The sequence below is a fragment of the Spermophilus citellus genome, assembly GCF_964194105.1.
Source record: "Spermophilus citellus genome assembly, chromosome: 3".
NCBI lineage: Eukaryota > Metazoa > Chordata > Mammalia > Rodentia > Sciuridae > Spermophilus > Spermophilus citellus.
The window spans coordinates 125,094,186-125,107,537 of record NC_138184.1 but is presented as its reverse complement, the minus strand read 5'-3'; the positions used below and the strand labels follow the sequence as shown (position 1 = coordinate 125,107,537).

The window sequence follows — 13,352 nt, the reverse complement described above, 5'->3', positions numbered from 1 at the left end:
AGATAGGGGGAGTAACTTGTGGGGTTCTATAGTACAATAGACACAATTAGTTCAATATTGCAATATGACTAGTAGAGAGGGTTTTGAATATTTCCAATATAAGGAAATGATTAATGTTTGAGATGATATATTGCCAGCTATCCTGATCTGATGGTTAACCCTCATATATATGTACTGAAAAGCTGCCTGGTATCGTATGCACACGTACAATTACTTTGTGCCAATTAAAAAATTAAAGACATAGCTTTTTCCTTATCATCTGAAAGTTCATCTTGATTTAAGAAATTTTTAGGAATTTGTTTTGAATCTTGAAGAAATGATTCTGTGGGACTGGAGAGTTCTGGAAAGGACTGCTTACTAATTACTTTTCTCTGTTTCCTCTGGCAGAAAACCCTTCCTTGACTAAGGACATTTTGTGTGCTACTCTGAGTTGCAAGCAAGGTGGGATAAGGCATCTCATTTTATCTGCTATCCAAGGGGTCACTTTGGTGCACAACTACTATCAGGTTTGTCATCTTCTATTTTTCAGAGAATGTCATATTCATTCCTGAGGGCCCCTGCGAGGCAGTCAAGGTATTGCAAGCTTGCAGCGTGGTCCTTATAACCAGAGCAATTGTGTCACATATAGTCATGGTGAAAGTTAGGCTTGCAAAATGAGCCTTCACCCTTTCTGTCATTCAGGTTCTTTCAGTCTGTGCAGAAGTTGACTGGCATTGAGTTGTGGGAGCTGCTTTTTCAAATATCAGGAATTTTGCAAGCTGGTTGTTTAGCACCAACATCATTAACAATCAAATTATGTAAATATATGATTATATAAATTGGGTTAAAAATAAAGTTAATAAATACTCATTAACTCCAAACTATTTTAGTATATTTTACTGGTATCTGTTTTTCTGATATCATTTGCTTCTGTGGTATCTACCTCATGGAAACACTATATGGTCACATTTAGTGATGTCATGTTGACAGTGTGAACTAGGCAATGTGGGAGTGTTTACACCCTGGGAAGTGGCAAGTACTACAAATCAGATCTTTTATTTGTTGATTTTTTTTGAGAGCTAGTTTTTAAACATTTGCCAGTCCATCACCAGCTCTCACTAATCACGTACACTGCCATGTTCAAGAACAATAGCTGAGGGGAAACCAGTATAGCACTTTGCTTCTTATTAATTTGGACAAGTGCCCAAGATCCCCAGGCAGGGACTCCAAATAACATTGAATCGTAGAATATGACTTTCATCTGGGGCCCACTCTTTTGCTTGGAATTAAGGACCACTGGGCCCACACATAGACTCAATGGAGTTTTTTCCACACAGCCTGCCTTTCTTCTAAGACCAGCTCTGAACTTTTTTTAAAATTGTTTTTACACTGACTGTACCCAATGATATATCCAGTGAGTGTGGCATTATCCCAGAGAGTGAAAAGAGGGACAATACCGAAGTAGATCAGTGGTGTTTGTGCCAATCTCCTGGGACATGTGAGGGCACCAAAGACTGGGCTTCTGCAGTAGGTGAGGAGAGGATGAGAGCTGTTGATCCTGATATTCTCCAGCTTTTGGAGGAGTAGCATATGTGAACAGATATCCTTATGAGTCCTGAGAGATAATTGCTAGTGCAGCCCCTGTAGTTTGTCAGATTTTCATTGATTTACTTAGGCCATCAAATTATTATTATTATTATTATTATTATTATTATTATTATTATTACTGGGGATTGAACCCAGAGCCTTGTGCATATGAGGCAAGCACTCTATCAACTGAGCTATATCCCCAGCCCATTAGACCATCAAATTTTTAATTTCAGATTCTGCAGATCTTTGTCAGGTATGGGTTGAGCATGCTTAATCCAAAAATCCTAAATCCAAAATTCTCCAAAATCTAAAACTTTGAGCACCAACATGACAGACACCACAGATAGAAAATACCACACCTGACCTCATGGGACAGGACACAGTCAGAACAAGGACACACGAAAGTGACTTCCAGGCTATGTGTACAAAGTGTGTGCAAAGCATAAATGAATTTCATGTGTAGACTTGGGTCCCATTCCTAAGAAATGTATGTGTATTGTGTATGTGCAAATATTCCCAAATCCAATAAAATCCTCAAAACTTTAGGTCTCAAGCATTTTGAATAAGCATACTCAGCCTGTATTAAATGTGAATAAAGAAAAAATACTTGCAGCTCTTGAATGCTGAGAGAAGTTTGTGATAATAAAACAGGAAAGACACTCCAACTTTTGAAACAACTAACTCAAAGATCATATTTTTATTTCAAATTATTATATGGTTGTCAAGAATTCTGACTGGTAATAGGTTAGCTTTGATGAAGAGCGGAAGTTCCTTCCTCTGATGACAAACAAAGAATGTTGCTATCTCAGGGTGCAAAACCGTTAGAATGTGCCCATTAGACCATCAAATGGAGACTTTTAGAAATATAGTTCTTTTCCAGGATATGGGATGCAAAATCTCTTGTGCCTGATAAAGGCAGACAAAGGGCACAGTGCCATCTTTAGTGTTTCAATATCTAAATAGTTAAACACACAGTTTTCCCAGTTCCTTTTGGAATGAAAGTCCCCACCGGCTGAATTGATAAGCTCAAGGTTCAGTGTCTCAGCTCCTTACTCTGCTGTTTTGCTTTCCTGATGGCAGAAAGTAGCCATCAGGAGCTAAATCGGGTTCAAAAATGACCGCAGGACCCAACCTGTCTTTATACTTCTGAGATAAGCTAAAATGGAGAATGTGGCCAGATTCCAGGTCAAACTACAAATTTCTGACCACCTCTCTAAATCAAGACTTTTGGACCCATCTGTGTCCACTTACTTGAACAGTCCCTAGATGATACAGGCTTGTTCTAGCCACGGAATGAAGTATGATGTGTGCTGCTTTTTCCATGGGGTGGTATTATGTTATCCCAAAGGTTTAACTTAATGGATGCCAGTCTCAACTGTTCTAGATACTACTTTCCTGGACCCTAGTAAACCTGTGCTGAGAAAATTGGAACTTTTCTCCCATTAGTTATTGCTGCTGAGGAGAGAGGTTATGCACATTCCTTCTTTATAAGCCCCTCTGTGATTATCATTTTATTAAATTTAAGAATAATATCCATAGTGGGAATGCTATAAATGTATTGGATTTAATTTAATTTGCGTATAATTACAAGTTATAAACTAGAGGTTCTTTTCTATGAGGCAATGTTCCCTGGGCAGAGCTCCCCATGAGATAGGTTTAATTCAACCTATATTCTTAAAGTGAGTTGGCTCTAAGGAGCCACTTGTTTGTACCTATATGACTGGTTGTCTCTGGGCACTGGCATGCTACAAGGCGGGGACATCTATCCAGGAAGGAGAATATTGAAATATTTTAGTGAGTGCACTGGGGAGAGTTTAGAGAGCTCCACATTTGGAAATAAGAATAGAAGATGAAAGTTGAAGGGAATACTTTGCATATCACTAGAAATGAGCACACAGACTGAAGCCTTGGGACCAAACCTGGACATCTTCCTGCTTTTCAGATGCATGCCTATGATTGCTACTGTTCTTTTCCTTTCTGCTTGACTGTGGTTACACTTTGGCCTTGAATGGGTTCTGTGCACAGGTCTTCAGGGTCATGAGTGACGGGGAGGCTGGAGGGGATTTGTCTTTAAGGATAGTATAGACGCTGGGGATCTAAGTAAGTGAGAGGTAAGGGAAATTGCATGGAATTGGAAGGTGAGCCTCAGGGTTATACACAACTACATATAAGAGGAAAGGAGGAGTAGGAGAAAAATTATATAAGTGGAAGAAACGATTTATAGTAGAGGGGATGGAGAGAGAGAAGGGGAGGGGAGGGGAGGGGAGGGGAGGGGGGACAGTGGAGAATGGGATAGACAGCAGAATACATCAGTCACCAGAAAGGCAATTTGTAAATCAATGGAAATGTAACTGATGTGACACAGCAATCTGTATATGGGGTAAAAATGGGAGTTCATAACCCACTTGAATCAATCTGTGAAATATGGTATATTAAGAACTATGTAATGTTTTGAACAACCAACAATAAAATAATTAAAAAAAAAAAAAAAAGAAAAGTAGAAGGCTGGGTACGGTGGCATAGGCCTGTAATACCAGTGGCTAGGAGGCTGAGACAGTGGATAACAAGTTCAAAGCCAGTCTCAGCAAAAGTGAGGCACTAAGCATCTCAGTGGGACCCTGTCTCTAAATAAATATACAAAATAGGGCTGGGTATCTGACTTAGTGGCCAAGGGCCCCTGAGATCAATCCCAAGTAACCCCCTGCCCCCCCTCTAAAGAAAGGCAGAAGACTCAAACTCATCTTGATAAGAGTAACTTAGGATGAATCACTCCCTCTGATGTTAAAGTGCAGTATACAGCTATAGTAATCAAAACCATGTGGTATTGGCAGAAGGGCAGACACAGAGATCAATGGAATGTAATAAAAAATGCAGAAGTAAACTCAAAAAAAAAAAAAAAAAAAAAAAAGAAAACAGAGAGGTCTGTGGGCCCTGAGTCCTGCCTTGAGAAAGACAATGAAGAAACTGGCCTGAGGCAGCCACTCCCTCTCGAACCCCTGCAGGTAGCAGGCAGCACTGCTTAGAGGCTGGCTGCTCCTACCAATGCCCCATGAAGTCTTCATGGCTGGATACTCACAGGTCACCTTACAACTAAATGAGGCTTTTTTCTCTTCTTTTTTTCTTCTGTGACTCTTAGTGTTTCTTCTAGGTTTATCCATGTCATTGCAGTTGGCATGATTTCCACAGCCCTTTTTATTTATTCATCTTTTAAACTTTGAGACAGGGTCTCATTAAATTGCTGAGGCTGGCCTTGAACTTGCCATCCTCCTGCCTCAGCCTCCCCAATCTTTGGGATTACAGGTGTGCACCATTGCACCTGAGAAAACTTGTAAGTATCTCTTGTTGTTTTGATGACAGTCATCTTAATATGTATGAAGCGACATCTCTCTGTGAATTTTATTTGCATTATCCTGCTGATTGATGATGTTAAGCACCATTTCATGTACCTATTTATCATTTGTGTGTTTTCTTTAGAGACATGTCTATCTAACACTTTGACCGATTTTTATAATTAGGTTGTTTACTTTTGCTACCGAGTGGCCCAAGTTCCTGGGAACCATACTGTAGTAATCTAAATGCAGATCGGTCACTCGGGAGAATGTTGTTTATTCTCTGCCATGTATTGAAGAACATACCATCTTCTTGCGTCTAGGAAGAGCCAGGAATAAAACCTGGGCTCCCCTACTTTGTAGCTGAAAGCTCATTCTACTGCTCTGCAGTGACAGAGGCAATGGCCATGATTTTCCATTTCTGTTTCCTGAGACGACTGAGAATAAGTAAAAACCTGACAATACATGTAACTGTGAGGGCAAAGGTTAATTTTTAAGTGTGTATTTCTGACCTATATCACTGCTATGTTTTCTAGGAAATTGAAAATATATGGTCCTCACCTAATCAGATAAATTGTGAAAGTCTTAGCAGAAATCTTTCTAGCACCTTGGAAAGCTTCAGAAGTAACTTGGAAAATGCCACTGACCAGGACTGCACATGCCAGCCCCCACTAGAGACAGTTCAGCAGCACATGAGCATGTAGGTACCAGCGGGATCTCACGTCTTCTGCTTTCATTCATAAAGAAGTCGGGCATTCCTTAATGATGCATTCCAGCCAGATAAGGGTCTTCACTAAATGTTATTAATATGCATATGAATACATATACATTTTCTAACCATCACAGTTTTCCATAACTAAGTTTTTTTTTTTTTAGAGAGAGAGTGAGAGAGGGGGGAGAGAGAGAGAGAGAGAGAGAGAGAGAGAGAGAGAGAGAGAGAGAGAGAGAATTTTTAATATTTATTTTTTAGTTCTCGGTGGACACAACATCTTTGTTGGTTTGTGGTGCTGAGGATCGAACCCGGGCCGCACGCATGCCAGGAGAGCGCGCTACCGCTGAGACACACCCCCAGCCCCATAACTAAGTTTTTAAATAGCAAAATGTAAGAGCAGCATTCGCCATAAGACTCACTTCACTGGTGATCAAGGAATTAGAATAAAATGTCATGATCCAATATCACAATATGGTATTAAATATGAGTGGATGAACAGTATAAAGTATTTTTAGATTGCTTCATATTTATTTAATTTATCTCAGAGTTCTAGAAATATAAGCCCTCAGATGAGGATGTCGGGGACTTTGTATTCTACAAATGACATTCACAGAGAGATGTTCATCTGACTCTAGATATCCTAATTTCTCAAACATCTCCTGATAGATTCTGCCTGTTCCTTTCACATTTGTGAAAAGCTATTTATTATGCATCTTTATTTCCCGATTTTTCTTGCTTGGCAGGGTCTCTGAGAAGGAAATATTGCAGTGTTGGTATTAATGGATATTCACATACAGATGGTGTTGGGAGAGATTGTGTGTCTAATTATCAGAGGAATTTTATGGAAATGTGATCTTGTTATCCGGCTCATCTCCTGGGCACTAAGGCAGGATTATTCACACCAAAATTGTTTCTGGTATTTTATCTTGCCTAATTTAGTTTTAATTTCTTGCCATCTTAGGTTGGCCAAAAGCTTTGAGAAGACTTGGTTGTCTGGGAATTCCATTATGACTTTTCTTAGCAATTTTACAGTTACCGAGAGTAAGTATGTGGCTTTCCAATTTTGCTTGATTAAAAATTAAATTCAGTTTTTTTTTCACTCAAATGTTATTAAAATAAAACATACAAAGGAAACCTTAGAGTATATGTGAAAATGACAATAGAACTTGGCTGGTCTGATGTTTGAGGGCTTTATAGAGAAAATTCTCAAATCCTGGGGTACCAAAAAATCAAGCAGAGAAGGAAGAGAAGTGTCTGTGGTCTGGATTTTGCTCTAGTTCTGTCTCCTTGGACGCATGTCGCCTATTAGTTTCTGCTTCTCTGTCTGCTATGTATATACAACTCACAAATCTGCTTGCAGAATCAATATGCTAAATCTGAAGAATTCTGGAAAATCCTTAACTGACCCTCCTCTTGCTACAAAATGAGATAAACAGATACAGGTGGAGAAGTGAGTTTCTTATGAGACTTGATCATTGTTCCCTAAGATAAAGCTCTTTTTCAAGTCAATCTTAAAATATAGAGGTCTTCAAACGAGTAAACAATTGACCAGATAATACTATATATTCTGGGGTCTTAATTTACTTCTAGTATAAATGATCTCAGTTGCCCTAAGAGGACTAAGATGGAACTTTATTCAGTGTCTTCTCTAAGTTGGTCATCGTGGAGGAAACCATCCTTGTCAGATTTTAATATCAAATTTTGTTACCACAAAAATATTCAGAAATAATTGGAACTTTTTTAAAAATAAAATTTTATTCCTTTTGCTAATTTTTTAGATGTAAAAGTAAAAGATTTGATGAAGAACGTCACCCAGCTCACAAAAGATCTTCGCTCTTCTATCCACATCTCAGATGAGACCATCCACAGTATCTTAGAAGCAAATATTTCCCATTCCAAGGTACAGGCTGCTGCTTCTGTGCTTGCCCACCTATGGGGCCCTCAGCCTGAAGCTGTTGGTGTTGTGTTATTCTCTCTCCTCTTCCTTCTGTCCTCCCCCATGGCTAGGGGAGCGGGTTGCTGCACAAGTGATATAATTGAAAGCAGAAAGGGAATGAGAAAACGAGCAAGGAACCAAAGGATATCACTGTCTCATGACAAAACCCTGGGAGTCTTTAATTTCGTAATATTGTCTTCATTTGGGATTAGAAAGGATAAAACTGGTGATGATTTATTTTTTCCCTTGTAATCCCTAACTCTGATGCAGGACATACCAGGGTGCCTCTGCTTGTTTCCATAGCTGTTATCAAACTGAAAAAAATATCCCAAAGCAAAACAGCTGAAAATATTTTAAAAATGGACTCCAATATCCTTTAAGTGGAGAATGACAGTGCACAATCTGACAGTGTGCTGTGGTAGTGACTTGCGAAGGCAGATGAGTAATGACAGGCTGTGTCATCTCCAAGGTGATTGAGACGCTCTGGTGAAGGCAGCTGAAAAAAGTGATGAAACTATTAAAAAGCCATTGCAAAAAACCCAAGGATGAGTAACACATATTGGGTTGCATTGAGGTGTGGTTTATCTCAGAAGAGGGGAGCAGGGAAATTATGCGTGGGCCACAGCAGATATCCCTGGGGTCCTTTGCAGTTGCTTTTCAGCATTCCCAGTTGGAGTCTTACTCTATTCAATAGAGAATCATTAAACTGGCTTACAAAAAAAAATTTGCATTGACTATCAGTTGGGACCCCATACACAATATTTGCATGTCAGTTATGGTTAATTAGAGGGGGGCTAATGCACCTTGAGTACCTTAAGAGTTAGTCTAAATTAAGAAAGAAGTAGATTTGTATCTAAAATTCAAATTGTAGTATTACCAAGTTAGTAAGACACATAATATCTACTTTTCCTATTATCTATTCAACTCAGTAAATACTACATATGCATGAAGATGTTGGGAGTGATAGTGGAGGTGAGGAGAGTGAAGTGAAATTTCTTCACTCAGCTCATAATTAACCTTAGACAGAAATAGTGAATAGCTTTCCTTTGAAATCTTAAGAGTTAATGGAACTTTTAACAGGTAAATGGACTAGTGACTAAATTAATTTGAGTAGCTTCCTAGGATGGCTTTAAAAGAAACATCAGATCACCTAATTTCTGGGGTCCTTTCAGATCCAAAGTCTTATGACACATCTTAGGTTTGGACATAGGTGTTTTTGATGCTTGCTGCCTGCTTAAGCAAGCAGCCACCAGGTGTCACTGAAGTTCTATCATGAGTGGGCTATGTCCTGAGGAGGCTTGAATTAAATGGTGATATGCCCTATGGAAAGGTTTTGCAGTGATTTTTTTTTTTTTTTTTTGGTAGTTTGTGTATCTTCCTCTGCATTTTTGGCAGTATAATTCATTGTGGTCACCTAAATGGGTGGATCGTCAAGTAAAGGGGAGGGACATAAAAAGTTGCTTTTATGCTTTTCAAATACATAATGAAGTTATTTGCTTTTATATGTAAGTCTATCCATGAACCCGCATGCATGCACAGATCATAGGCAAGGGATTTTATGTCAGGTTAGGAGGTAGCACTTTGGGAACAAGTTTTTATAGGTTGTTAGGTGGGCAGCAGCATCATATAATTCGTGGTACCCTTTTTTTATTTTTCTTCCTGGGCTTCTCTACTGTAGTTGTATTAGTCAGTTTGCAAACTGACCACATTGTATCCATAATCCAAGTTGTTGGTGGCCTGCAGGGAGTGCCTGAAGTGAGGTTAGCCTGAGTGGTGGTAAGGTTCTGGAAAAATTGCAGAAAACTTTCTTTAATTAATTAATTCATTCATTTAATCATTCATTTAAGAGCTTCCTGCATTTCAGGCATGATTTCAAAAGCTGGGGATTAATTTGCTACTCTAGGGAAGTTAACCTTCTGTAACAACCCAGTAAATATGTAACAAATCATGGCAGTGTAAGGGAAGAATCTGGAAATTTCTAGGACGTGCATTTATCACAGGGATGGGAATAGGTGGTTCTAGGAAGCCTCCCTGAGCACGTGACATCTAGGCCAGACTGGAATGATCTGAGAGTCACAGGGCTTGGGACATTGCATCAAAGGACCAGGAGCAGGAATGAGCAGAAGGAGGCCAAGGCAGGCTGACACCTTGATACCGAGTCATTTTCTTTTCCACCCTTGCTTGGCTGCAGAGAACCAGCTGTGGGTATCTATGAGAAGCTCTTCTCTTGCAGAGCTTCATTCTTTAACATTAGCACCACCCAATTAAAATCCCAGTCGCAGACTCTGGAGCCCAGCTAGCCCTGCCATCTATCCTGGGCTGCTGTCCCTTCTACCCTGTCCTGGTAGTACCTCTTCATTTTATGCTGGATTCCTGTGTCTTAAGCTTTCATCCACATCAACGGTGATTTGCTTCTTTGTGTTAAGCCAATTTTTTATTCTTTTAAAATCAACAGTGAGGTCAAAGAATCAGGACGCAAACAGACAGAGAGTGATCAAGGGGTCTGTTTACTGCCCCTTTGTTTTCTATGCTAAACATCTGAGCAGCATTTGGAGGACCTTGGTGTTTTCCACAATTTTCATAAATTTGTTCTACCTCCACCCCTGCCAAAGTTCTTAAGGAGGAAGGGAGAGGGGACACCCACAGAGTTTTGCTCTTTCTGGAGATCCCTTCAAAGAAAAGGTATTCCGAGTCTCGTCGTTATTTCTTGTGAGTAGAAGTGACGGAGTTTGGCGAGTCTGGTCACCTTGATAGGGCTGGTTATGTGGATGTCAGCTGTTGGCTAGCCCACAATCAGAATTGTTCCAGGGTTGATATTATAACCCGTCAGTAATTTCCAAAGTCTATTTAAAACAAAGAAAACCGAGGTTGTTTTCATTTTCTCCATGACTTCTTAAAACAACTATAGATAGAACCATGACCCTTCCTGAAGACAGGAAAGAAGAGAGGGGTCTGGACTTGGAGGCAGAGGGATCTGGGTGGGGAGGGTTGCCATATGGTGGCTGTGGCTGCTGTCAAGAACTGCAGCCGGCCAAGTTCTTGTCTCAGTGGGCTACCCTGCCCTAGAGGCCACCTGCCAGGGTGCAGTGCAAGGCTGGGCACAGCATTTGATGGTAGCCCACAGACCCCAGATGAGTGTTATACATTCCAGTGCAAAAATGGTTCTCCTTAGCAATACTGGAACAAAGATGGAATTAATTAGCTATACCTTCTCTTTTCTAAAATGCAATTATCTTTCTCAATCAGTGGATCTATCTAATTCTTATTCATCTTTTTCTTGCAATATGCTGTAAGTCAAAGCTGTATTTTTTCTGGTAGTTGCTTAAGAGCATATCAGTAAGAACGGGGGTTGCTGACCACTTAGAAGTACTCTTCTCTGTCCCAAGAGCTTTGTATCTCATTTAATTATCCCAACAATCCTTTGGCATCTTGTTGTTACCCCAGTTGTTAGTCATGTAGCTGAGACTTGCAGATATTTGGCAATTTTGATGTCAGCATCAGATGGAGTCAATCCAGCTAATACTGGCCTTTCTGTTTCTCCTCCAAATTCATTACCACAGGCTCTCCACCCAGTGGCTTCAGTCCTTCTGCAGCCTCAGAGCTGTCCCTTCCTTTCTCCTACTGCTCTCTTGCACCTGTCTCTTTATCATGTCAGCAGATTTGAGCTCAGTTGCAATGCAGAGCAGAGAGCCACACTACTTCTCTTTGAAATGTGAAGAACTGTTTCTCCTATTTGACCCGACTTTGTTTTCTTGGCTCACAAAGCTTAAATTGATAGAGCAGCTCTTCCTGATAGTCCTAGATCTTGGGCATCACTGTGAGTGTTTCCTCCATCCTCACGATGATGCTGAGAGCTGCCATCCTGTTCAGATTTTCTCTGTACCTCTGAGTCTAAAATCACTAGGTGGACAACACCAAGACCATCTCCCATGTTCTGCTCTGAACAGGACTAGACTGTCAGCAGACGTCTGTTAAACAAGCTTCTGCTAAAAATGGCAAATGACTCCCCTGGCGATGATCGTCATTTATAAATCAAATATCTTAAGCTGCTGAGTAGGTGTGCAGGGCTCATGGGGGTGGGGTGACGTCTTCTCTGGGACCCTGGTCTTCTTGCAGCTGTCCAAGCCAAACATGGACCCATAGGAAACGTATCAGGAACTCAGCATCCATGTTCCTGGTAACTTACAAAAATCAGCCTGAGCACAGCTTAAGTTGAAAGATGCCTGTTGAGCTTCGATCAGAAATCACACATTTTGCTTCCAACCAAGCAAAACAGTGTTATCGTAGGTTTATTTTTACTCATCCTGTTCCCACTTGCTTCAGGTGCTTTTCAAACAGGAAAAATGGTCACAGGATTTTAAAAAGACAGATGATAAAATTTGAAAAACCATAGAAAAGCAGTAGAAGCAAATATGTGGCTAAAACTGTTGCTCTTGTGAATCCCCCAGAAAGTGTTGGGCACTCCCTGCTTGGTAAAAAAGATGTAAAATATTTCAAGACAAATATTTGTGCTGTGGCACTAAATTCCAAGCCCTTGCCTTGGAATCATTGCATGATGAACTGGACAAGAACCAAGACAAAGGCTCTATGGCAAACAGAAGGACTTTCACTGGGCCAGTTTGGGTTGATGCTCACAAAAGCTGGGAACCACTCCTGTGGGGTCAAGTCTTTGGATTTGGATGAGTCCCATTTCCCAGGAAAATTTCATACCTTAGCTCATTTTGTAGTACTGACAAAAGAGGGACCGCTTTAATTAAAGCCAGGGGTGGATGCTCATATTCTACTCCTAGAAGAATACCCCCAGAACCACCCTTCCCTTCAGAGGCATTAAGAAAAACTTTGCCAACTTGTATTTGCAACATGCATAACCCATATGTAAAAGGGATTATTGATTATTTAAGTATGAAAGCAAATATTATTCCAAATGTCCCCGTGAAGGTTATTTTTTAGGTTAAAATTTTAGGTTAACATTTAAATCAGCAGACTTTGAGTAAAGCAGACAACACTCCCAAATGTGATGGGCCTCATTCAATCAGTTGAAGACCTTACAAGAAAAAAAAAAAAATACCAAGTTCCCTCAAAGAATAAGAATTTCTGTATTTAGGTGGTGTGTTAGTCCGATTTTCATTGCTGTAACCAAAAATAACTGACAAGAACAACTTAGAGGAGGAAAAGCTTATTTTGGTTCAAGCTTCCAGAGGTTTATGGCATTGCTCTGGGCCCAAGGTGGGGGGCAGCACATTACAGAGGAAGGGTGTGGAGGAGGAGAAGCATTGCTCCATTCATGGAAGCCAGGAAGCAGAGGCGAGAAGGTGGGAAGGACCACAGGAAAGATGCATCCTTCTAGGGTATGCCCCAGAGATCCACTTCTTGGAGCCCTGCCCCACCTGCCTATGGGTACCACCTAATTAGTCCATTTAAACTAGGGTGGACTGATCAGGTTATAGCTTTCACAATCCAACATCTCACCTCTGGGCATTCCTGCATTAACAGAGGAGCTTTTGGAGGACACCATATCCAAACCATAATAGGTAGACTTTGGACTTGAGCAGAACATCAGTTCCTCCTGGGCTTCCCGGTCTGCTGCCCCCTCCCCCCACGCAGATTTTTGGCTGGGCAGCCCCTGTAAATGCATGAGCCAATTACTTAAAATAAATTTCTCTGTGTGTTCTCCTTACTTTGTAGATGAAGTACACACACACACACACACACACACACACACACACACTTGACCTTTTCTTTTTGACATTTTGTGGCACATGAAGGCATTTTGTAAGCCCCACCTGATTGCATGGCTCCTATAAAG

General features: G+C 40.5%; 1 protein-coding gene across 1 annotated transcript in view; it reads left to right on the top strand.

Moving 5' to 3' along the window:
- The window catches only part of ABCA13 (ATP binding cassette subfamily A member 13), a gene marked incomplete at both ends in the record, with an annotated part of 438,366 nt that overhangs the window by 96,788 nt on the left and 328,226 nt on the right, over nt 1-13,352 (top strand). Inside the window, 4 exons of the mRNA XM_081283275.1 lie at nt 388-506; nt 5,435-5,598; nt 6,572-6,651; nt 7,389-7,510. Coding sequence (XP_081139401.1) covers nt 388-506; nt 5,435-5,598; nt 6,572-6,651; nt 7,389-7,510 — 485 coding nt within the window. The remainder of the gene's footprint in view (nt 1-387; nt 507-5,434; nt 5,599-6,571; nt 6,652-7,388; nt 7,511-13,352) is intronic.